At 43.3% G+C, this 25,626-nt stretch overlaps 2 protein-coding genes across 2 annotated transcripts in view; both read left to right on the forward strand.

Moving 5' to 3' along the window:
• Positions 1 to 25,626, forward strand: part of LOC143353940 (uncharacterized) — a 340,337-nt gene that overhangs the window by 61,478 nt on the left and 253,233 nt on the right. The gene's annotated exons all lie outside the window — the stretch shown is intronic.
• LOC143354612 (uncharacterized) lies at positions 15,127 to 16,416 on the forward strand. The gene is made up of 2 exons (XM_076788867.1): positions 15,127 to 15,423; positions 16,164 to 16,416. The coding sequence occupies exons 1-2, from the start codon at positions 15,222 to 15,224 to the stop codon at positions 16,346 to 16,348; spliced, it is 387 nt and encodes a 128-aa protein (XP_076644982.1). The 5' UTR covers positions 15,127 to 15,221; the 3' UTR covers positions 16,349 to 16,416.

Raw genomic sequence — 25,626 nt, forward strand, 5'->3', positions numbered from 1 at the left:
CCACCCGATACGTCACACCTAAAATGTAGGAGTTTCGTCACTCCAATAACGACAGTTATGACGGTATACAGCATCGTTTAAGAAAAAAGTGCATTCGTCACTAAAACAAATGTTTTTTATTAGATTAGGACTGACGTTGATCATATTTGTTAATTCCTCCCAAACTCAATCCGCCTGTCAAAGTCAGTTTCCAATAACTTTTGGTGTAACTGCATTTTATAAGGATGAAACTTGTTATGTTTAAGTAATTAGTGTACAGATTCCATTGATATACCCAGTTACCATTGAAACTTGTCGAATTCAACTAGTAGGATTCACAGTAAACTGTCCTACAATTTCGATTTCATCAGCTTCTTTTATAAATTTTGATTGGTTTTTTAAAAACTTGTCACCGATCCTGTTTCCTTAAACTTTGCAACTAATTGTAACACGTCCGTATGAGAAACATGTGTATCAGGATGTCTCTCGTTAAACGTAGCAGCAGTTCGACGAACACACTCGTCAGCTCTATAAATAAACATTATTTCTACTCGTTCTATAAAATAATACACCATTTTATACAATTAATTGTACTGCGATATAGTATCTCTTATTACGATTATTCACACTTGACTAAATAGTACAATCTTATATTGAAGGACAGACAGCATAAAGTAGAGATCAATAGAGGACAGTTTGGTTCTCAAACGGTACGTGCTAGTACAACTGGAAAACATCATCAACAATTTGCGTCAAAAAATTTTACACAATAATATGCCCCGCTCTACTGCTCTTTAAATATCTCCGAGCCTAGTGCGCAAATAAAAAAGAAGTATCCTACGAAAATTGCTGGTCTTTTTACGTACAATAAGATCCCATAATAAAAAATATAGGTTTCCATTTGAAAAAACAAAGTTGACCTTCAAATGACCTTGAAAACACCACCCAAATAAAAAACTGAACTGCCCCCCTTGTTCCCCTTCGAAATCCTAGAACACGTGTTTTTTACACTTTTTTAATATCTTTCATACTTTTCGAGATATTCGGCTGGAAAGTTTTCAAGTGAACACCCTGTATACTATTTCGCGACAAGCGATCGAGTAACGTAAAACAATTATGCGTTATGACGCGATATTTGTGTATGTCATTTGTTTCATTGTTAATGAAACTAATACCAGAGGTCACTTTGCATCTCTGTGGGATGTATAGTCATAAAAAATTCACTGGTACGTGTTTTTTGTTACCTCTAATTTTGAACTTTTTTCCTCCTAATTAATCGATTGGGACCACTGTGCGGCGCGACGTTTAACATCCAGGCCTTGGCAGCTTGTACAGAGTAATCACCGTATTATGTTTACACTCGTCGGCGTCCGAGGCCTCGCGAGCTTCGCGGCCCCTCACGGGGTATACTCCGCGGTAATGGGAATAATTCCGCGACATTTATCATCCAAGCCTTGACAACATATACAGAGAAGTCACAGTAAACGATATAGGAATATTTTAAAGTTTGTTTATTGCAAAGAGATGAAAATCGACTATTGTACGCGGCGTATTGCATCGACTATTGTGCGGCGCGGTGTATTGAATCGACATTCTAGGTTGTAAAAAGTCGAATCGTTTTATGCAGCTCGTAATGAATTGGAATATCCCTTTAGGGCTTGTAACGACGTTTTTTGAAATATGGCACTGTTTTAATAGTTTTACATGTTATTATAGTGTTCGCGCAAGGTAAAAAACAATAAAAATTGAACAAATGATTTTCTATGTAATTTATATGCAGGGTGACTCTTATCAGGTGTACTCATTGGAACGCGAAAGTCCGTGCGACTCGATTCGTGCCCCGCCCATGTTGCAGAGCTCGCGCTGCGACAAAGGGACGCTTATGGTCGCCTCAAAGGGATGAATACACAAGATTGTGCCTGATGAATGTTGCAAGATATTATTATTAACACGTTGGAGATGTTCTCGCGTACAGGCGGTGCCCGTTACAGCCTGTTTTCTCGTAACATGACGCCGTCAAGTAATTCTAGTGGATTATTCATCGTAGAAGCAAATGTTTCCAACAAATTCGGTTCAAAAAATATATACATGTATATCTGTATACACGTGAGGCCATCTTCGTACGTTAAGTTATGCTTTTTGAAGAATAACTCCTTCGAAGGTCAACATATTAAACATGGTTGAATTTGTTTTTTTATTAGCTGTAACGTTACACTAATCAAAAATCGACGATGACCTTGGAATATCAGAAAATATGACCTAGAGGAAAAATATTTCTCCGACACAATAATTGCCCCACCGAACCAAACATTTTGCGCCTGAAACATTTTTTCGGATTACTAAAAACAACGGAGATATTTTCGGTGAAGGTCTTAGGTGCCTCATCCGGTATACAGGGATTTCTCTATACTATATGTCACCAAGACCTGGATGATAAATGTCGCAGAATTGTCCCCATTACCGCGGGATATACCCCGTGAGTGGCCACGAAGTTCGAGAGGCCTCGGACGCTGAGGACTATAAACATAACGCTTGGGTATGTCTCCTGGACGATACACGACGCTGGCAAGACCCATGTTGTTGACATATATCGAGAATTCACTATGTACATTTATTTCAGCCTCACGGCTAAGAAATTGGACTTGGTTATTGTAAAATACAGCTATGTTGTAGATTACGATTTTGATTATTTAGCATATTATTCTACCGCTCCATCGTTCACCATCCACAATTGGGTAGCACATGGTACAGAAACATTTCAAGCCCGAATGCTCGAAGCGTTCTGTTTCACCAGATGATTGCGTACCGAACCTAATTTCGGGTAGCCCGAAATCTCAGGAATTTTGATAGATACGAGCCACCGGATACTTCAGGGATCCCAATCCGGCTCATTTCGATCATTTCACGTCTCGACCTGAACTTCCGGTTTCCGAAATTTCGGGATCTTGCACACTATCAGATGATGCGGGGTCTCACCGACGCAGTTTGGGCTGACAGGAATTCACCGAGCCCACGTTTCTCCGATACTATCAGGCTGACAAGACTTCATCGAGATCAGGTTACTTCGCGACTAATAATAATCGACAACGGTATCGATCAATGCTAACTTTGGCAGATTTTCGTTTCCATGTGCTCAATTCAGGAGTTGATTTTTAAGAATTTTTTTGGGAATAACTATTGGGATATGAACGCATAGTCTTCAAGCACGAGTCATGACAACCGTCAACCTATATTTCCCAAAACATGCTCTATAAAAAGATATATAACTCATGTGATTTTGATTATTTTTACTTTTAAAAAATCACACGCGTACTTCACACGTCAGTGAGTACGTGTTCAAAATTTCAATGTGGAAGGTTCAATAGTTTCCCAGGAAAAAATTCCTAAAAATTCGCCGAAGAATGGCTCCCAAAACCAGAACACCTCCTTAAATAAAAATTATACATGTAGTATAATGTTAAGAAATGGGAACTTGTAAACCCCACGGGACATCGCACAATCACAAGAATATTAAATAAATAAAAATCTGAGTGATGGTCAGAAGTAGTGACATTTGACATTAAATTAAATTAAAGATGAACGTTTAAGTATATTTGCTTTGTAATATGGCTGGCGAGCCTTAGACAAAGTATATTCTTTTATTTAAAAAACATGTTTAAGAAACCCCTCGAATCTAACCAATACGCCTACCCGCGAACCAATACACCCACACGGGAACCAATATGCCAACACTTACAGTCTGTAACTATAGTAATTTTTAAAATGTCGATACCAGATATCTCTTAAATGTCAACGAAAAATGTAATGAAAATTGGGGAACGAAGAAAATTTAATGACTTCTGAATGTTTTAAAAAATCGTTGGCGGCGGGCGAATGTGGTTGAAATGACTCCATGACAATTTGGAGGTATCGCAGCGATTGTTCGGCAAGGTTAAAGAATCATTCGTTATTAATAGAGATGAAGGGGGGGGGTCCCAATACGACGCGCGTCCCAATTGCGCCCGATTTTATTTACGCGAATTTTCCTCCGCGCGGCGGCGGATCGGAAATAACGAAGCGAGGACCTGTCCGCAACATAACAACGGGCCGCGTTGAAATTAAATAAATTCCGCGCGACGCGACGCGGTATCTGGGTTGAGATGGAAAATTTTTTCTCCACTCGTGGAAAAGTTCTGCTCACGGAGACACCGGGCTTCTGTACGTTACCGACCCTCGAAAAGTCGTCGGTGGCCTCAGATTACTAAACGAGTGTACAAACTAACTTCGACGACCGCCCCCTGCCCCCTGCCACTCACCGCCCCATCAGGTCTCTGTTACGTCGCCAGCGTATCGGTTAAATACGCCGCTGGAAATGTCTGGGACAAGTGGAACATTGGCAACCTAAGTGGTGGCATATTGTTTTGATTTAATTGACGGCCCGAATGTGTTGGTTGATGCGACCCACCATCCGCCTCCCCGGAAACAATAACGCGTCAAAATCAGGCCGATACTCGGCATCGTCGTTTCCGCGAAACCTGATAAACTATTGTATTACACCCCGCGCAAGTGTTTCCGCCTGTTTAACAATGCTTCGCCATTGACCACTCGCTCGCTGAACCGTAATAATAACGGTAATTGGAATGTAACAAATGTAATATAATTGTTCGCGTAACAATACGCGCTCGCATTAATAACGGACCATTATTTACGCGCAAACGAAAACAATTCGACGGGGAATAGAGCCTGGGTTTTACAATTACGGTGCTAACTCGGAATTAAAAGTTAACGATCGCCGTTTTGCGGGGGAACGTATGCAATTAACCCTGCATAGAGGTATAAGACACCTCGCGTGTAAATTTTTGAAATAAAGAAATTTTTCCTCATTACCCAAATAGCACAGAGACGTCTTAAAGACGTCTTCCGAACGTCTCCTGAACGTCTTTTGTTAGACAACGGTACGTCTTTTAGACGTCTTCAAGACTTTCAGGAGACGTTTGTAGGACAATTAGGAGGTCTTTAAGACGTTCCTAAAATGGTCCATAAATGCTCATTAAAATAAAAGCAGAGAAGGGTAAAAATAGATATGACACAAACGAGTTTAAAGATAAACGCATAAATAGGTTTATTGAACGAATTTGGAATGGAAATATATAGTGTAATGAAAGTAAAAATTACAATTGCAATTATAATCAAAATAAAAATAAAAATTACAGTTACCCTTAAAATTATAATAAAAATATAAATAATACAAATTATAATTACAATAAAAATTACAACACAAATAATAAAAATTACAATAAAAATAAAAAAAATTACAATAATTACTGTAGGATCTCGGGAAAAACGGGGGCACCGCCGCCGCGGGAATCGAACCCACGGCCTCACTGGTGGTAGCCGATCGACTAACGCGCTCACCCACGGAACCCTCCCGTTCTTCCCGATCTCCCACATACTTTTGGTCTGGGGGTCCTGATCCCACACTCGGCCATCCTGCGACGACATTCGCCCTCGAATGTCCGTCACAGCGTCGTCTCATCGTCTTTTTTGTGTTGTGGCCATACACAGAGCCACCAAACACAACTCGTCGTAACAACTCAGAAACTCACAGCGCCATCGTGCGGCGATCGGTGTTCCCCCAATCCCGGACGAGCCCCCAATTGTAGGATCTCGGGAAAAACGAGGGCACCGCCGCCGCGGGAATCGAACCCACGGCCTCACTGGTGGTAGCCGATCGACTAACGCGCTCACCCACGGAACCCTTCCGTTCTTCCCGATCTCCCACATACTTTTGGTCTGGGGGTCCTGATCCCACATTCCAATAAAATTAATGTAAATTAAAATTACAATTAAAATCACAATAAAAATAATCAAAATTAAAATTAAAGTTGTAATTACAATTGTTACGTATGGAGACGTTCTCCACGTTCATTTCAATTAGAAGTTCTAATCTCTTTTCTGAGAACGAAAAGCGTCCCAACAGGCCCCCTTTATTAATGGAAGACACTGTATGCCTTCTTTGTATGAAAATCTTTAGACACTCCCTTCTGGCATCCATTAATTAATATTTTGATAGGAAATAGCCCGGATAACCTTCATTAACCCTTTTTAACGAAAATCTAACTGAGGCCTGGTTTTCATTAGAAGTGACAAAAATGCGACTGTGACCCTACGTGACATTAAATCTTAAACAGAGTACCCTTTCATTTTCAAGGTATATAAACTCGTTCATTTTCATCCTCTTTGGTTCAGTAGCGGTTTAGTAATCGTGCAGTCACGTCGCGTTACACGCATCAGTGTCAATTCTAGTGAGATCGGGTTAAAGTCCCTTTCGAATCAAAACGTAACCTTATAGATTCCGTTCGTTCGGTATATATTCTATTTGGCATTCAATAATTGCTCTCTAACTCCGCATTGCCAGTGCGTCAAAACCGTGCATCATAGGTAACAATTCCTCCAATTGTACACTTACTATATTCACTCGCGACACAAACAACAACACGTGTAATTATCTTAATTCATAATATATCTGTCTTGTTTGTTAACTCGCGTAATCTACAACCCTTAATTATTGCCTAATATCCTAATCTAATAGTTGAACGTTCCCACACGATACAATCTTACCGCTCGGATCGACCGCTGTATCAATTAAATTATATATAAGTTACGAGGCTTACTAATCTTAAATTCAAATCAACAAAGATTTCTCCAACCTAGTGGCTCCCCGGTTTCGCATTGGGTGCGTCCACGAAAACTATACCATACTAGCGGATCCCTGATTTTGTATTGGGTTCTTCCGTATCCTAGCAGCTCCCTGGTTTTGCATCAGGTGCGTCTGTGAGTTATCCACCTCCTAGCGGATTCCCAGTTTCGCATTGGGATCATCCGCGCTGTTATACAACAACCTAGCAGTTCCCCGGTTTCGTACCGGGTTCGCCGCGTGTCTCTCCTACTTACTCCCCGATTTCGCATTGGGTGCGTTCACGAAGTTTCATCCTCCTAGTAGCACCTCGGTCTCGCATCGGATGCGTCTGCGTTTGACTCCAACCTCCCAGAGGTTCCCTGATTTCGCATCGGGTGCGTCCGCGTACCTAACTAACAAATTGAAACCATATTCCTGGGGTAACAACCCCCTCGCCGGCCTCCCGCGTTGCTCGCAGCCCTGGCTCGTAACACAGACGTAAAAACGACATCTTATTTCAGACGTCTTTTTGGACACGTCATGCTTGGATTCCACGGCATGCACATCGTCAATTTTTGGCCTACTTCTAACACTGATATTACCAAATATCTGCATAATCTTGGCAGCTCCTGACCAGCGCACACTAGATTGAACCTTCCTCTTTCGAATGAGCCCTTTAACAGCGACAACATATTCTTATATAAGGAGGAAAACTTGAGGCACGTAAAACCATTTTTTGACGGTAATGTAGTTAATTTACCGTATCGCGAATCTACGAATACCACACCCTTAAAGATGTCGTTTTCGAGATTAAATAACTTGAATTTCTTGGAGATATTGTGGTAGGGACTAGTTTACTTTACAATGACTAAAATACTGGTTTTTAATTTTACTATTTCTTGGAATGACAAAAAAATTAATTTTCGAAATATCATTTATTGTAAACAGATGGATGATTATATACAGGGTTTCCCGTAACTGGTGGTACAACCGAGCAGAGGATGATTCTACATGAAAAACTGAGTCGAAAAAATACAATAAAATTTTTGGATACAAGGCTTTGTTTTCGAGAAAAATGAGTTTGAAAATTTGTCTAGTGCGCGTGCACTCGGCTTACTTGCGGCTCAACGGATTCCACTGCCTCACGTCTGGATATCTCGGAAATTGCCTTCGTACTTCTAGAGATGTTTACAAACATTGTCTGTATAATGATATCACTTCTATCGCTCCTGTTCTTTTCCCATCCTTATGAAATTACGCCTCCAGTTCTCATTATACCGTCGAAATGGCAACTTATAGCAATCGAGAGTATACCGATATGATTATTGCGTTGGGTACGTGTAATGGTAGTGTTTTAGCAGCGACTACTTATTACAGAGATCGGTACCCTAATCGTCGACATCCTGATCGAAGGGTCATTCAAAGAGCCGAACGGACTCTCGCAGAATACGGGTCTTTTGAAAAACTTCGCAAGTATGGAGGACATGCCCGAAGAATTGACAGGAGGGTGGAAGACAGGATTTTGGAAGACATAAACGACGATTCAAGCACGAGCATAAGGAACCTTGCCTCACAGTACGATATCAGGCGATCTACCATTAGTCGAATACTACATCAGAATGGGCTATATCCTTACCACGTTCGTAGAGTGCAAGGGCTTACAGAACGTGATTATGTCCCCCGAATGGCATTCTGTCACTGGTTGTGTGAACAACACCGTAACGACGCCCATTTTTTACTAAAAATGTTATGGACGGATGAAGCGAAGTTTACGCGAGTCGGCATGTTTAATGTACATAACTCGCACAGGTGGTCAGATCAAAACCCGTATACCATTTTGCAAACAAATTTCCAAGTAAGGTGGAGTGTGAACGTCTGGGCTGGCATCGTAAGTGACCAAATTATAGGCCCTTATTTCTTTCCGGGAAATGTGACATCGGAAGCATATTTGCATTTTCTTCGAAACTGTTGTATTTAATGCGGTAAAGAATAGTTATATATTTATACGATATACTTATATTTAACAAATGAATATAACTTAAGACTATTTATGAGCTATCTTCTCTACGACTACGGAACGAATCTAATTATGTGTTTATCTCTTAACGATTTCGGAGCGACTGCCGAATTACGCCGGGCGTCGGTATGACCATCCCCACTCTAACTACGGTGCTCATCCTAATACTTATTACATGTGCGTATGTACGTGTAATTGCCTACAGAAACGTGTTGCCGGAATTATTGGAAAATGTGCCTCTTGGGATTCGAAGAACGCTAATTTTTCAACAGGATGGAGCACCACCGCACTATAGTTGCGAAGTAAGATGTTTTTTAAGTGAAAATTATCAGTGCTGGATCGGTCGCGGTGGCAGAGTACCTTGGCCGCCACGATCTCCGGATTTGTCACCGTTAGATTTTTATTTGTAGGGGTCAGGTGAAATCGATTGTGTCGATTGTATCGATTGTGATAACATAACAAGCATTGAACAATTACAACAAAAAATTGTGATAGCGTTTGAACACTTAAAGCAACATAATAATTGCGCATTACAAGAGGTTCGAAGGAATTTAATACGAAGAGCACAATTATGTCTACAACAACGTGGACAACACTTCCAGCAATTTATGAATTAAACGAATTCCTCAAAGGTAATTCTAACATTGTAACCTCGACCTTCGATTTATTCGATGTATACAAACCTGGAAAACCTTTGCGAAAAAAGGTTGAGGTAACTCAGAATAAAGTCAGTTGAGCCGCAAGTAAGCCGAGTGCACGCGCACTAGACAAATTTTCAAACTCATTTTTCTCGAAAACAAAGCCTTGTATCAAAAAATTTTATTCTATATTTTCGATTCAGTTTTTCATATAGAATCACCCCCTGCTCGGTTGTACCACCAGTTACGGGACACCCTGTATAACTTAAAACTACTGCTATTGTTCTCCTTTGCCTCCACTCCTTCCTTCCCCCCTTATCTTCCAACACTTCCCACATCCTCTCCTGCCATCCACTTTTCTCATCCAACCTCATGCATACCTCCCGCAGGTATTCCCACATCTCATACGAGCTACAAGCGATTAAAAGTGGCAAAAATCGTAGTAGACGCTGTAAGTCGATGATCGTTTTCAGTTGCTGTTCCATAATATTGCCATGTTTTGGGTTTGCTGGTTTCCTGAAAATTTAGATTTTTGTTTACAAATACGTACTTTCATATTTAAATTCGTTTACATAGTTCTATTAACTTACCAATAATTACAGAATTCATTGGTACCTCATCTATCTCGTTTTGTCTAACTTCTACAGTCCTGTCGGTGCATGTACCTGAAAACAATAATGGGCTTCTTCAGTATTGCAAGTAAATCGTTAATCACAACGTGTGGAATATTATGTTTTATAGCTCATTCTGCTAAAAGAACATGAACATTTGTATCACTACTATTTGCTGATAAACCGCACATTGAATCGGTGAAATTCGGAGTTTCTGCAGTTTCTTCACACTGAAGATTTTGTACAGAAAGTTCGTTTTTACTTTTATTCTCTGACGACGAATCCGAATAAAGTACATTGTTTTCATTTATACTTAAGTATGTCGGGTATAATGTATCATCGGGCATAATATTATGCCCAATGGAGCAGAAGCTTCTTGATGAGAAGCATCGTTCGATAGACACGAAGATCTTTTAGCACCAATATAATATTTTCCCATTTTTCTTTTGCCAGTCATGTTTGAATAAATAATAGTAAATATAAAATAAAAACTTACCTAAAATGGAAATAACAAATTCCACCCACACAGTTGTTGAGAGTATAACACTTTATTGCAAACGCGTGCATAACAAGGATATGCGTAAACCGGAACGCTTGGAAGTACTGAACTCACTTCACAAAAACGCAAGGCAACAGGCAACGAGACGACAGAGCACTAAGGGCCAATAGTATGCGTGTGCGTGACGTCATCGGAGATGTTTTCGGGCGCGCAACGGCAAAACATGCAATGATCGGTAAAACAAGCGATAATATAATCGATAAAAAAAGACGATTGGTCAAACAAGCGACAAGCGATTAAGGGAGAAGAACGCACCGTTGCTGCGTGACAAAAACAGTCTTGTGCGAGAGCTCCAACAGAAAACTTGTTAAAAAAATCAGAGGTAAAAATTATTTACCGAGTATTTAGACAAGTAAGTATTTTCATTGCTATTATTTGTTACTGTAAGAAAATACTAAGAGGATAGATAACGCGATGGAGCAGAATTAAACAAATGTGGGCGTATTGCAAAATACTACGATCTTTATTCAAGACAACCGTATACGACGACGACAGTCAGAACAATAATGTCCGCCGTCCCAAAAATCCGCAGCCGTGAGGACGCGCTCGACAGTATGCCTCTGCTGCAGTTGCGAGGGGCAACGCTCTGACAAAAGACACATGGTCTGCCTCGACCGTTTGTTTACTTCGATTTTTCTAACATTACCATTAGTGTTTTCGCTTACGCTCTTTCGATATACTTTTTTATATAACACTGTATATGAAACTTTGAATAATTTTTGCCAGCTCGAATTGTTCGGTCTCAAGTAGACCGAACGTGAGATATAGACACGGCTGGCTGCAATAGCCGGGACACTCGACTCGACGCGACGGTCCCAAAGTTATTGGGTGTCATCGGACACCACTTCGAGACCTCCGTGAGCGAGCCCATTGACAGGGCAATATACAAATATCTCGTTTTCCAGACCATCTTTCCCATATCCTTCGCACCCAATTCATTATACAGTCTAAACACAGTTCCACCAAAGCGCATCCCTACTCCGACGTCCAAAATGCACCACCCACTAACCAATTAGAAAAGAGTCCGAGTTAAGGTCGACCCATACAAGACGGGTCTCACCGGGACCGGGAACGGGGCACGTTTTCCCTATGCCATACAGAGTTGGCCGTGTTCGAAGGCGACTTGAGAGGCGGTCAAGATGCTCGCAACAAAGGCCAAGTGCCGCGCACCACGGGGGTTAGCTACCAGAACCCCAGCACCGTTTACTCCCCGCTACACCGCTTACCACTGAGGATCCTATGGTAGAGCCGACCGGGCCCCGGCCGGGGTTTCACGAAATATTCTTGCGAAGAATACTCAGCGACCCCGGTCGCCGTGGCGTGGCCGTGGCGAAGGGACAAAAACATTATAAATGTTGTATTATTTTGAAAACTACTTCACCGATGATGATGACCTATCAATCGAATCTCAATGGATTTTTCGATGTTTTAAAAATTGTTGGTTTTACAGACGCGTAAAAATACGTGTCACCCTTTTTTCATTATATTATAAGACTAGAACTGTCACACCGATGAAAATGAGTTTTTGGAAGCTTATAGAGAAAACATAAAAGTGTTTACCGAAAATGTTGTCATTTGGAAAAAATGTTTTTTTCACCATTTATTTGGCAATTATTTTAAACAAATGCTATGTTTTCGTAGCAGGTACCTTTGTAAAAATTTGAAACAAATTGAGGCTAAAGCCCCAAGTGTCTCATTTACGGACCTGTTTTTAAAAAAGCGGAAACTTTAAAATTGACGAAATTGAAGTTATTTCAAGTGAACGCTGCATCGCGATACACAGTCTCGCACGATTGGCCCTGTGCCCGGAAGGCCATGAGCCTAACAGCCTCCCGGGCTCTGCTTCTACCGTGCGCCAACCGTGCTGCTGCTGGCTATGTATCGCGGTGCAGCGTTCACTTCAAATAATTTTAATTTCGTCAATTTTGAAGTGTCCGATTTTTTAAAAACAGGTCCGTGAAGTGAATTTCTCTAACAATTCATAATTGTATTAGATCATGTGGCAGTCGCATATGTACATGGTGTAAGGACGACAAGTACAACTGCTCGGTTGCTGCTCGTAACCGCTCGTCTGCCATCAAAAAGAAGGCAATGTCGCGGTGCAGCGTACACTTGAAACCATTTTAATTTCGCCATTTTTAAAGTGTCACCATTCTTGAGAAGCCTACCGTTAGGTGTGCCTATCCCCACCTCAGCTGCGCCCGTAGTCCCATTGTTTTGGCTTCGACGTCACCCGCTACATAGTATGTGTTGCCGCTGTAGTCAATATTTGGACTGCAGCCGAAAATGCGTGTGAAACGAGGCCTGCCCCTTCCAGTCTGAACCAATCAGCCGCGCATTGGTACCTCTACTCTGTCCAACGAGACGAGGCAGTGAAGTATTAGCGTGCGTCCTTTGCTAATTATCTTGGAAGGATAATAACTTCAACTCTGTCCCACTCGACTGGCTATGTTTACGTCTACTGCCTCGTCTCATTGGACAAGATATAGATACGTCACCGCATTCCTGCCAAGGAACCTTCCATCTAACCATTTTTAGATCATTATGGACAAGAATTCAGAAGTTTTCCATATACATACATTTTTTCGCTAGCGACCCTTACTTCAAAATGTCTAAAGAATATCCAGCAATTTTATGAACCTAAAATAATGAATAGTACAATAAATAGTTTTGCGGCTCCGCGAATTACAAAACGAAATTTCAAAGAGAAAGATGAAGAAACGTAAAATACAGCCATATTTATTCAAATTTTTTCACACTTGAACCAGTGGTAAAATTTGCAAAACAAAGATATTTCTAATATTTTTTAATTAAGAAATGACATTCACCAAGGAAAAAATAAATTATTTGAGAACAGCAGTCTTTTGTGATAACCTGGCTCAACCCCCGCCTCCCATTTTCTCTTGGACCACAACATACTTCAATGTCATCAAAATTCGAGACATAGTCCCCAAAAAATGATCGAATTCACATGGAATGATCCCCTTCCTAATGTGGATATTTCCTTAAAAAAAATAACTATTCTCGTTTTTACAATATATGTATGTATAATTTACATACAATACAAGGATGTATGATGTTTCCTATTTCCATGGTATTGTAAAGGGGAGATACCGATAGTTTACCTAAGGAACCGTGAAGGCCCTAAAACATTTTTTTTTGTGCCATGCACAGCAGGGAACTGTCAACGCGCTCCCGAAAGGCCATCTGGAAATGGTCAAACGCTCGAGATAATGACCCAACCGGGGCGAGCAGAAATATAGTTGGGAACACTGAAGCTCCGTCGACTCAAACCCTACACCCTGGTTTCGAATCTAGCGGCCAAACGTGCCCGGTCCCGTCCAGGTCTTGTATGGGTTGACCTTTAACATTATACATAACACGACAGCAAGACCTCAGATCTCGAAAGGTTCTCGAACCAGACACAACACGCACTAGAACACAAAAATCGCTCGCATCGAAAACACGTCTATCTATCTCGACTCGAACGTAAACCTTGTACAGTGTTAAGTTTGAAATATATACTGAAGTTGTTGTTACTCTTGTGGGATGAATGGTTCATTGTGCGTGCGTGCGTGCGGGCGACCAGATCATGTTGCGACGGTCCGGCGCCGGTATGTTTGGAAAACTCGAGTGACTGAGGAGGCGTGAATGAAAAGTGTTTGGGACTAAGTGATAGGAGAGTTTGTGTATTTCTAAGAATGAAAGCGATGGATGCAAGAAACAGAGTGCAAGCGAGATGAATGCAAGGGGTTGAAAGAGTATAAAGCGTGGATGTTCGGGAAGAGCGGAGAGAGTAGAGTTGCGACTGCCTTGCGAGAAACAGTGTTAATCGTGTCAGCGTTATATATCGTTATTTCTTCTAAATATATTAATATTCAGTAAAGTGTTTCGAAGAGATTAATCTCCCCATTTCCCAAGATTCCTACACTCTAAAACGTCGAATTCATTTCAATTAGGCGTTGTTACTTCGTAACATCGTCAAGGCACCGAGTATCGTCGCGAGCAAGCGAAACGGGATTTACGACCCCGCGAAGTCCGGCATACGGACTTGCGATATTTCAGACGCTTCACGAATAAATACGTTGCCGAGCGTCGGGCCCGCGGCAGACAGTGTAAGCAGATGGGGAATCACGCGTCAATGAAAATGTAAACTTTACATTTTCAATATACTTCCATAAAAGTATTATGAATGAATTGAAGAGCTATTTCCGATGAAAATGAGTGTAGTCGAACAATTTTTATTATTGAAGATAATCCGAATGATGTCGTGTTTCGACTGATTTTCATTGAGAAAAGCTCCTCAATTCATTCATAATATAATACCTTTATGAAAGTATATTGAAAAATGTAAAAGTTTAAATTTGCATTCACGCGTGTTTCTCCATCTGCTTACATTGTACTATGCCGCGGGCTCAACGCTCGGCAACGTATTTATTTGAGTTGGTAAAAATTATTCAAAATTTTATTCGAAGCCTTCGAATAAAGATACCGATAAAAGATAAAAATTTCATTCGACGCTACGAACAAATTCGTTTCGAATAAAAAAAAGTACCTTTATTCGTCGGATAAATTCTCGTCGAGTAAAAATATTTATTCGATGCTCGTCGAATAAAGATACTTTTTTTATTCGAACCTTCGAATAACGAATAAAGATAAAGTATCTTTTCTTCCAATCGTTATTTAAATAATTTTTTTATATAAATAATGCCCAACTTTGCTTTGACTGTAGTTTTCAATTCTAGGGATTTAAATAATAATGGAAGCACGCACGTGGACGGTGGTTCAATTTGTCGCGGATGGCAGTGTTGAGGCAGTGCCAACAGATTGGATTCAAAGAAATAATTGTTATTGGCCACCACTCCAACAAAGCCGTGTAGCGAAGGCTGTCAAACAATTAGAACCTCGTGGTGAATCGTGGTCCCAACACGAGGTAAAAATATTTAGGAACGGCACTTTCGGTATTGTTCGGTCCCACACAGACCGAACGTGAGATTTACCACATAAACACGGTCGGCTGCAATAGCCAGAACACTTTAGGCGACGCGACGGTCCCAAGATTTGGAGTGTCATCGGACACCACTGCGAGACCTCCGTGAGCGAGCCCATCGAAAGGGCAATATACAAACAGTTCACTTTCCAGACCTCTTTCCCATATCCTTCACACCTAATCCATTTAGATAACCTAAACACAGTTCCACCAAAGCGCATCCCTACTCCGACGACCAAAATGCAACACCCACTCACCAATCAGAAATCCTTTAATCATCCCTTACAGTTAAGAACTAACCAATTAGAAAACAGCCCGAGCTAACGTTATACACGACGCGACAGCGAAGACCAGAAAGCTAAAATACCTCGAATCAAGAACACAAATCGATCGCGTCGAGAACACAATTATCGCGCAGACAAACTCGTTGCACGCATTATACCTCGTCAACTGACTTGTGATTGTTAAGTTTTAAATATATCGAGTGTTATTCCAAAACGTCGAGTTCCATTCAAATAGACGTAGTTACCCCGTAACTGCGCCACGGCCCCGAATATCGTTCGCGAGCACGCGAAACGGGAGTTACGACCCCGCGAAGTCCGGCAGGCGGACTGACGACATTTCGGACGCCTCAGGTATGTTAACATTTTAATTAAAATTATTATACACCATACATGTACAATTAAAATAATAGCTATTTAATGCTTCTAGATAATTACATGACAGCTAGGAGGAAATCCAAAGCTGCTGAGGATACTAGCGATTTGCAGTCGGAGGTGGAATTGTGGCTGCACAAAAGAAAAAAGATAAAATTTTCGAGCAGCGAGGATTCGGATGAGGAGACTATTTTATTTTCTCCTCCAGGAAGGAAAACTCAGAAGAAGATGGGTATGTAAATACAAAAAAGAAGCACCCTATAAATCATTAAATATTACGTTCATAGTTATACATGATTCATTTTCTGTAATAGTATATCCCAGATAGCATGCGACGTCTTAAAGACGTCTGTTTTGCGTCCATTTTACGTCTGAAAGTCTTACGTCTTAAAGACGTCTTTTTCAAGACGTCGTTTTTACGTCGGAAATGAGACGTTTCATTTCAGAGGTCTTACTAAAAATCTTTAAGACATCGATGTCTTTTTCAAGACTAAATATTTCGGTTCTTCATAACTGTTTTAAACAGAACGAGTTGGAAACTTATTTTATAACTCTTATTAAATATAAGAGTTGGAAACTTATTTCCAGAACCATTTCGCTCCCTGATTCAAATAAAATGGGTTATCTTCCATTACCACCCATTGAGGTGTTACCCGCTGGTGTTGCACGCGACACGCTGCTACCTGAGCAACCTCCTTCAGCTACTAATAAAACAATAAACGGCATACAGGGTTTTCTCGATCTAAAACACGGGTCTGGCCGGGAACAATGATCGGCCAGGAAATACTATTGTTTCATTAACTGCCAAACGTGGATAAAGAACAGCGAAGCTCGAGGGCATGGGTTTTCCCCAAGGCTCTGTGCGAGTCCGGCTGTAGCTGGCTTTCGCACCGAGCAGCAAAACTAGCAATAAACACCCAGTATTTCTCTGCTGCAAGAACGGGCCTTTTTGTCGAGTTGTTTTGAATTAGAAAATGAATGATTGAAATATATTATTTATTATATATATATATTATATTATATAAGAACTGTACTTTTTAAAACTATTTTTTACTTTCTGTGAACAATACTTTTTAGTGTTGGTGTTAATTTTTAAAACATAAACGAATGCTTTTCTGTGTAAAAAAAGAGATATTTTACATACATAGTGCAAATTACAAAGTACTAACATAGTTATATTTCAGATGTTAGTTTTATTTCGGTATTTATTTTAGACGTTAAAACCACGTCTTGAAAAAGACGTCTTTAGGGGAGTCGTATTGTCGTCATCTATTTTAATTATTCATAATAGATTTGAAGATACGAATTTTGGCCACGAATTCGGCCGAATTCGCCACTGTGCGATGGCTGGCAACTTGAGTTTGTACTCACACCCGATGGGGAGCTTTCGTTGACACGTGTTTAGAAAGTTAGGGGTCTTTACTGTGGACGATACCTTGTTCTTAAGGGATCTGGCCGCGGAGTGGGGATGGGCGAGGGTGTCTTCTAGGAGCGTGAGTGACTTCTCATTACTTATCGTGGAACCATCCGGAGACGTATTCGGCACTTTAAGTAATTTTGCGAGTGAATCGATCTGGGAGCGGGAGCAAGTGTGTGAAGTGAGAACAACAGAATTCCACATCGTCATTCTTGTAATATTCAGACAAGTAAGTATTTTTATTGCTACTATTTGTTATCGTTCGTGTTTTTGCTTATGCTCTTCCGCTATATTTGTTACATTGATATAACTTCTCTTAATTTTCGTATATATCTCTTTAATTAATGTTTAAATTAGTATGTTTTCTTATAAACCACGCCACAGAAATTTTGACTGTATTTTTCAATTCTAGGCCAGCAAACAATGGAAACTGCAACGTGGACGGTGGTTCAGTTCATCGAAGATGTCAGCGTGGAGGCAGTGCCAACAAAGTGGTTAGAGGGCGAAAATTGTTACTGGCCACCACTGCAACGGTGCGGTCGTTTGATGACCGCAATAAAAAAAAATGGAGGCCAGTAACAATTTATTTATGGACCAAGTACAAGGTCAAGATTTTTAGAAACAGCACTTTCGGTAAGTTACAATTATTATACACTCTAAATGTACAATTGAAATAATAACGCTTGTAACGCTTTCGTTTAATGCTTCTAGATGACTACATGAAGGCCAGAAACAAGGCAAAGGCCGCAGAGGAGACGAGCGATCTGCAATCGGAGGCAGAGTCACCATTGGAGAGAAGAAAGAGGCCAGCGTTTACATTAGAAGACAGTACCTCCTCTGACGAGGCAGCAGTTTTCCACCCTGCTCCAGATTTGAAAAAACAGAGGAACATAGGTATGTAAATTCAAAAGGAAGTACTCTATAAAACATTATATATTACATTCATAGTTATAAATCATTCTGGTTCTGTAATTAGTATATCGTTTTAATCAAAATATATTTTATTTTCAGCCGCTTGTTAGCACTCGGTTGGCGAGGAATCGCAGGGAGAGGAGCAAGAGGATGAGATTCATTACGATAAGCAGTGTAGTATTAGTAAGTAGAGAAAAATATTTTAGAGATAAATAAGTTCACTTTAAAAAATATAATATCTAACAAACAATTAATAGGAGAGCAAACGGAAAATAACTGCTGCAAGGGGTGCCAAAAAAGAGATGGAATGTTAAAAACACTAATACAGCAGAACCATTTAACGAGAGTTCTGCTCACAGAAGTATTAGCAGAGGTGCGAGCGCTGAAGGAGACAACACACATCAATAACGCAGGAGGATCACGCAGCGTGTCGTTTCTCAACAAATTCCCGAATTTAAAATTCTTGCTAAAATCGTTAGGAGGTAACGTTGCTTCAAGAAATTCTAAGCAATCCGGAGGAATTTGATTATGGAGTAAGTACAATTTACAGATGTAATAAATAAACTAAAAGTAATTGATCTTTCATTTTCATTTAGTTAACAGAATGTCCTATTAATAAAATTTTATTTTAGGTTACGGAAATGTCTAAAATAGGAGGAGACAATATGTATTCCTTCGTGAAGAGAGTAATGACGACGCTCCTACCCAATGAAGTTGCTCTGCAGTACAGTTGGATGGGGAGGAAAGGGAAGAAACCCTTCCACTGCTCCAAGATCGCGGAGCTCGTGATGTGTAATTATTACCCTTAATTTGGTGTTGCCATAATCACGACGATTCGTATGCAAATCACTAAAAAAAGAAATTCTTATTCAAGGTGCTGCAGAAAGGGCCAATATCCACGGCAGTAAGAGAGATTCAGAAACGTCAATACAATTATGGCTGAAGAGGGCGGCCGACCGCATAAACGTTACTAATGTGGCGGCGACAAGCTGGCGCCACGTCTCCGCCATGTGTTTAGTTTTAAGAAAGTATGTTTGTACGAATGAATATCGGGTTGCGTGCTGCGCGATAGCGTCGAGTGGATGTTTAGATGACTGGGTAGAGTGTCGCGTAGGGTGAGTGTGTTTAGTTTAGTTAAGAGCGAATGCAGACCGTGAGAATGAAGAAAGAGGGATTGTTGTGAGGATGCGTTAGCGAGCGAATGGTTAGTTCGTAAGTTTAGTTCTGTAAGAGAATTCGTCGCGAGCGGACACGCGGGCTACGCGGGTGTATCGTCCCTCGCACAATAAAACTCTAGTCCAACCACGAGCTGTACATGCTGATTACCCGTAATCTATCCCGACAGTACTCACCGTCCACATTGGTGACCCCGACGTGATCTTTCGGGAGTGATTTTTTTTACGGGAATACATCGCGTGTGTTTCGGACGTGGACACAATTTCGCCTAAGGACACTCGGACATCGTGCGTAGTGCGAATAGTGCCGGCGTGCGTGTTTTCACATTTATTTAAGTAGTGTATAAGAGTTTTTTTAAGACAATGTCGACACCCGATCTTTCCCCGGCAGGGGGTAGCGCGCCCGTGGTCAACCGTGTTGCGGTAAAGATCCCGGAATTTTCGCCGGCTGACCCAGAGCTGTGGTTCGCCATGGTCGAACGCAGTCTGGACGCGAGCGGGGTGACGACCGAAATGACTAAGTTCGGGTACGTCCTAGGAGCCCTGAAACCAGAGTACGCGGCGGAAGTCCGCGACATCATTCTGGCTCCCCCAGCCCAGCCGTACACCAAGCTGAAGGCAGAGCTGATTAAGCGACTGGGTTCATCGCAGGAGCAGAAGACGCGGCGTTTCCTCGAGCACGAGGAAATGGGCGACCGGAGGCCTTCGCAGTTCTTATGTCATCTGCGGACCCTAGGAGGAACTACCGTGTCGGAGGAGATCCTGCGAACCTTGTGGTTGGGTCGATTACCTGCGAACATGCAGGTCATTCTGGCGACGCAGCGGGATGTCGAACTCGACCGAGTTGCCGACCTGGCCGACACCATCGCCGACACAATGGGTCCTCGCCCGCAGGTAGCCGAAGCTTCCGCGTCTCCCCCGGTGCAACCTGCCTCAGGGATTTGCGAGCTGGAAGCACAGCTGTGCACGAAGATGGCACAGCTGACAGCCACGTTCCAGCAGGAGCTTGCCGCAATTCGACGCGAGATGAGCTCGGGACCGCGCCGTTTCGGTCAGCGACGAAACGCTCCAGGCCGGGCACGATCGCGATCCCGGGAACGCCGACTCCAACAGCGTGGTGGAAAATGTTTCTACCATTTTAAATTCGGGGCGAACGCGTTGCGTTGCGAACCCCCGTGTAATTGGTCCGCGGCGGGAAACGTGACGGGCAGTCGTTGATGGCGGCCAGCGACCAGTGCCCATCGTCGCGCCGTTTATTCATCACCGACCGGGTCTCCAAAACGCAATTCCTGATCGACACAGGCGCCGATCTCTGCGTTTTTCCCCGAGCAAAGACCCGCGGGTTCCGCGAGTGGTCAACCTACGCGTTATATGCGGCGAACGGGTCGGAAATAGCCACGTACGGGACCATCACGTTGAGCCTCGATTTCGGGCTCCGTCGCGCGTTCGTATGGCGTTTCGTGGTGGCCGACGTGTCTAAGCCGATAATAGGCGTAGACTTTCTCGCGCATTACGAACTCCTCGTGGACGTTCGTAACGGTGAACTTTTGGACCGAGTGACGTCGATGACAGTGCCAGGACGCTCAGTGAGCGGGTGCGGGCCGTCGGCGCCCACAGTGAAGACAATTTTCGGTGATTCGAGGTTCCACGGATTACTGCAGCGGTTCCCGAACATTACGCGACCAGTGGGAACACCCGTGGAAGTAAAACACGGAACGGTGCATTACATCCGCACAACGCCAGGACCGCCTGTGGCTTGCAGGCCCCGGCGTCTCGCGCCGGACCGTTTGAGGCACGCGCGACGAGAGTTCGAGACAATGATGCGCCTCGGCATCACGCGACCGTCGGAAAGTGCGTGGTCGTCGCCGTTGCATATGGTGCCGAAAAAGGGTCAGGACGCTTGGCGACCGTGCGGGGACTACCGAGCGTTAAATGCGCGGACAGTGCCGGATAGGTACCCCGTGAAGCACATCGAGGACTTTGCTCACGCGCTTCACGGGAAAACAGTGTTTTCCACCATAGACCTAGTGCGCGCGTACAATCAAATTCCAGTGGCCGCGGAAGACATTGCGAAAACCGCCATTACAACTCCCTTCGGACTATTCGAGTTCCCCTGTATGTCGTTCGGGTTACGAAACGCGGCACAGACGTTTCAGCGTTTTATCGACGAAGTGCTACGCGGTTTAGACTTCGTATACGCGTATATCGACGACATACTGGTGGCATCATCGACAGAAGAGGAGCACTTGCGCCACTTGGCGGAGGTTTTTGCGCGCCTCAACAAATACGGCGTAACCATCAACGCGGCAAAGTGCAATTTTGGCCAGGCGCAGGTCAAATTCCTGGGATACGCCGTACCGTCAGGAGGCACCAGCCCGTTGGAGTCCAAGGTTGAGGCCATCAACAACTACCCGCAGCCGACCACCGCAAAGCAGCTAAGGCAGTTCCTGGGTATGCTAAACTTTTATAGACGTTTCATGCCCAGGACTGCCCAGGTACAAGCGCCTCTCAACGACCTGCTTCGGGACAACCTCAAGGGCAGCGCCAGGTTGAGCTGGACCAGGGAAGCCGTTGCCGCTTTCGCCGAAGCGAAGGAAAGTCTAAGGCGGGCAGCGTTATTAACGCATCCCCGGGACGACGTGCCGCTCGCCCTGTTCTGCGACGCGTCCGATTTTACAGTCGGAGCGGCCCTGCAGCAGCAGATCGGAGAAGACTGGCAGCCGTTGGCGTTCTTCTCCAAGAAGCTCAGTGCCACCGAGCGGAATTACGGCGCATACGACCGAGAAATGTTGGCCATATATTTGGCGGTCAAACATTTCCGGCACATGGTGGAGGGGCGAACGTTCACGGTCTACTCAGACCATAAGCCCATAACGTTCGCCTTTCAGCAGAAGCCCGAGAAATGTTCACCCAGGCAATTCCGATACCTGGATTTCATCGGGCAGTTTACCACCGACATCCGCCACATCGCCGGGGAGGAGAACGTCGTCGCCGACGCGCTGTCTAGGTTGGAGGAGATCGCAGAGCCCTTCAACTACGTCGAGTTGGCGGACTCTCAGCGGCACGACGCAGAGTCCCAGGCGTACCTGTGCGGAAAAATAAAAAACAATTTGCGCCTCGAATGGACGCGCCTTTCCGGTTCGGACACCGAGGTGGCGTGCGACGTGTCGACCGGAACTTCGCGACCTTTCGTCACGGGACCTTTCAGACGAGCCGCGTTTGACTCCGTGCATCGCCTGGCGCATCCAGGTGTTAACGCGACTGTAAGGCTCGTGACGGAGCGATACGTGTGGCCGTCCGTCAAAACCGACTGTCGGAGTTGGGCTCGCGGGTGTATTCCGTGCCAGCGCGCCAAAACAAGCAGGCATGTTTCCGCGCCGCCGGGAAGTTTTAACGCGCCGACCGGAAGATTCGAGCACATACATATAGACATTGTGATTCTTCCGGTCTCAGAAGGGTTCAGGTATTGCCTAACCTGCGTCGACCGATTCACGCGTTGGCCTGAGGCTTTCCCCATCAGGGATCAAGAGGCCTCGACCGTGGCACGGGCCTTTTACGAGGGATGGATTTCCCGGTTCGGAACCCCGTTGCGCGTGACTACCGACCAGGGTCGGCAATTCGAATCCCGTCTGTTCCAGGCATTGTCGCAGCTGACAGGTGCGACCGACTGGCGGACAACGGCCTATCACCCGGCAGCAAACGGGATGGTGGAAAGATTCCACCGTCAATTCAAGGCAGCAATCCGCTGCCAGCAGAACGTCCGCTGGACAGAAGTCCTTCCCACCATCTTGCTGGGCATCCGCGCAGCCTGGAGGGAAGACTTGCAGTCCACAGCAGCAGAGCTGGTCTACGGCGAAACGCTGCGCCTACCAGGGGAATTCCTGACGCCACGAAGCGGAGAGTCGCAGCCGCTGCCAAGGGACTTCGTCGCGGGGCTGCGCGAGCATTTCGCGACCCTCGCCCCGACGCCTGGCAGTAATCATTCGGCAAAACGAGTTTTCGTTTTTAAGGACCTTGCTACGGCGGACCATGTGTTCCTGCGGAACGATGCCGTGCGGTGAATCCTCCAGCCGCCGTACGACGGTCCATACAGGGTCCTCAACCGAGGTGTTCGGACCTTCTCCCTGGACATCAGGGGCAAGCCAGTCACCGTCACCGCAGATCGCCTAAAGCCGGCGTACTTGCTGGCCACAGATCCAGCACCGCCGACAACAACGCGGGCAACGCGGTCAGCGTCACCGGGCCAGTTGGAAGGACCACCAACACCCACGCCAACCGAGAGCACGGGGCAACCGCTCTCATCATCGCGGAGGCCGGCGCTGCCGCCTCTCATCCTGACCTCGACAAATGCGGGCGCACGCATTACACAGTCCGGGAGGAAAGTCCGATTTCCGGACCGTTTACAAGTTTCGTGATTGCACAAGTGATAGTTACAAGTTTCGTGTGTCAATCACTGGCGGGGGGGGGGTGATGTGGCGGCGACAAGCTGGCGCCACGTCTCCGCCATGTGTTTAGTTTTAAGAAAGTATGTTTGTACGAATGAATATCGACCACGATCAACCACGAGCTGTACATGCTGATTACCCGTAACCTATCCCGACAGTACTCACCATCCACACTAATAAGCTATTTTAAGTTTAATTTTAATATTAGTTGTAACTGTAATTTTCATTCTGATTTTGATTTTAATTTAAATTTTAATTTTAATTTTAATTTTAAGTTTAGGTTTAATTTCAAGTTTAAGTTTAAGTTCAAGTTTAAGTTTGTTTGTTTAATTTTAATTTTAATTCTAAGTTCAAGTTTTGTATATAAAACTATACATTATAATGAATAAAATCAATATTTTGAACTCGTTCTTCTCGAAATTTGTTTTTTCCCTCCCAATCCCTTTTCGCATGACTTATGTCATATCTATATTTGTTTGCATTTTAATTAACATTTATGGACGTCTAAAGACGTCTGTTTCGATACGTCTTAAAGACGTCTAACAGACGTTTAAAAGACGTCTTTAAGACGTACAGTTTTGTAACAAAGACGTTCCAGAGACGTTCCACAGACGTTCGGAAGCCGTTCGTAGGACATTCATGACGTCTTTAAGGCGTCTGAATGTCCACCGACAGACGTGTTTAAGACGTCTGTGTGCTATCTGGGATCTTTTTAATCAAAATATATTTTATTTTCAGTTGCTTCACAATCGATGAACGAAGGGTTGTTCGAGAAGGAAAATTCTAATGGAGGACTGGTAAGTTAAGGAAAATATTTTAGAAATAAATAAGTTCGCTTAAAAAATATAATATCTAACTAATAATCAACAGAAAAGCAAACTGAAGATGCTTGCTGCAAGGGGTGCGCAAGCAGAGAAACAACACTGCAAAACATAATAAAACAAAATCATTTGATTAGAGTCATGTAGACGGAGGTTCTTGACGAATTGCGAGAACTAAAGCAGAACACCGCACGAAAAGTGGAACAATCCAATATATAATTTTTTAATAAATTTCCGGGGTTGAAATTCCCCCTAAACACGGCAGACGACGTCGCAGAACTTGAAATCATATCAAACAGGCGCGAAGATTTTGAAGATGGAGTAAGTAAAATTAATTGATATAATAAATACACTTAAAATAACTGAAATTGATCTTCCATTTTCATTTAGTCAACAGAATATAATGTTAATAACTTTTTATTTCAGGTTCATGAATTGCCCAAAATGGGAGGCGAAAACGGCTACCAGTTCGTAAAAAGGGTTCTCGAAACGCTCCTTACCGACAATTTGACCAATGAGTACAGCTGGTTGGGAAGAAAAGGCAGAAGAACTTCCAAAGATTAAACATCGCGAATCTCGTAATACGTAAGTATCACTCTTATTTTTATGGTATTGTAATAATGATGATTCATATAAAAATTACTACAAAAACAAATTCTTATTCCAGATGCTGCAATAAAGGCAAATATCACCGGAAGCAGGAGGGAGACTGAAGCCTCAATTCAATTGTGGCTGAAGAGGGCCAAAG

Source organism: Halictus rubicundus, chromosome 5 (assembly GCF_050948215.1).
Source record: "Halictus rubicundus isolate RS-2024b chromosome 5, iyHalRubi1_principal, whole genome shotgun sequence".
In the NCBI taxonomy this organism is placed as follows: domain Eukaryota; kingdom Metazoa; phylum Arthropoda; class Insecta; order Hymenoptera; family Halictidae; genus Halictus; species Halictus rubicundus.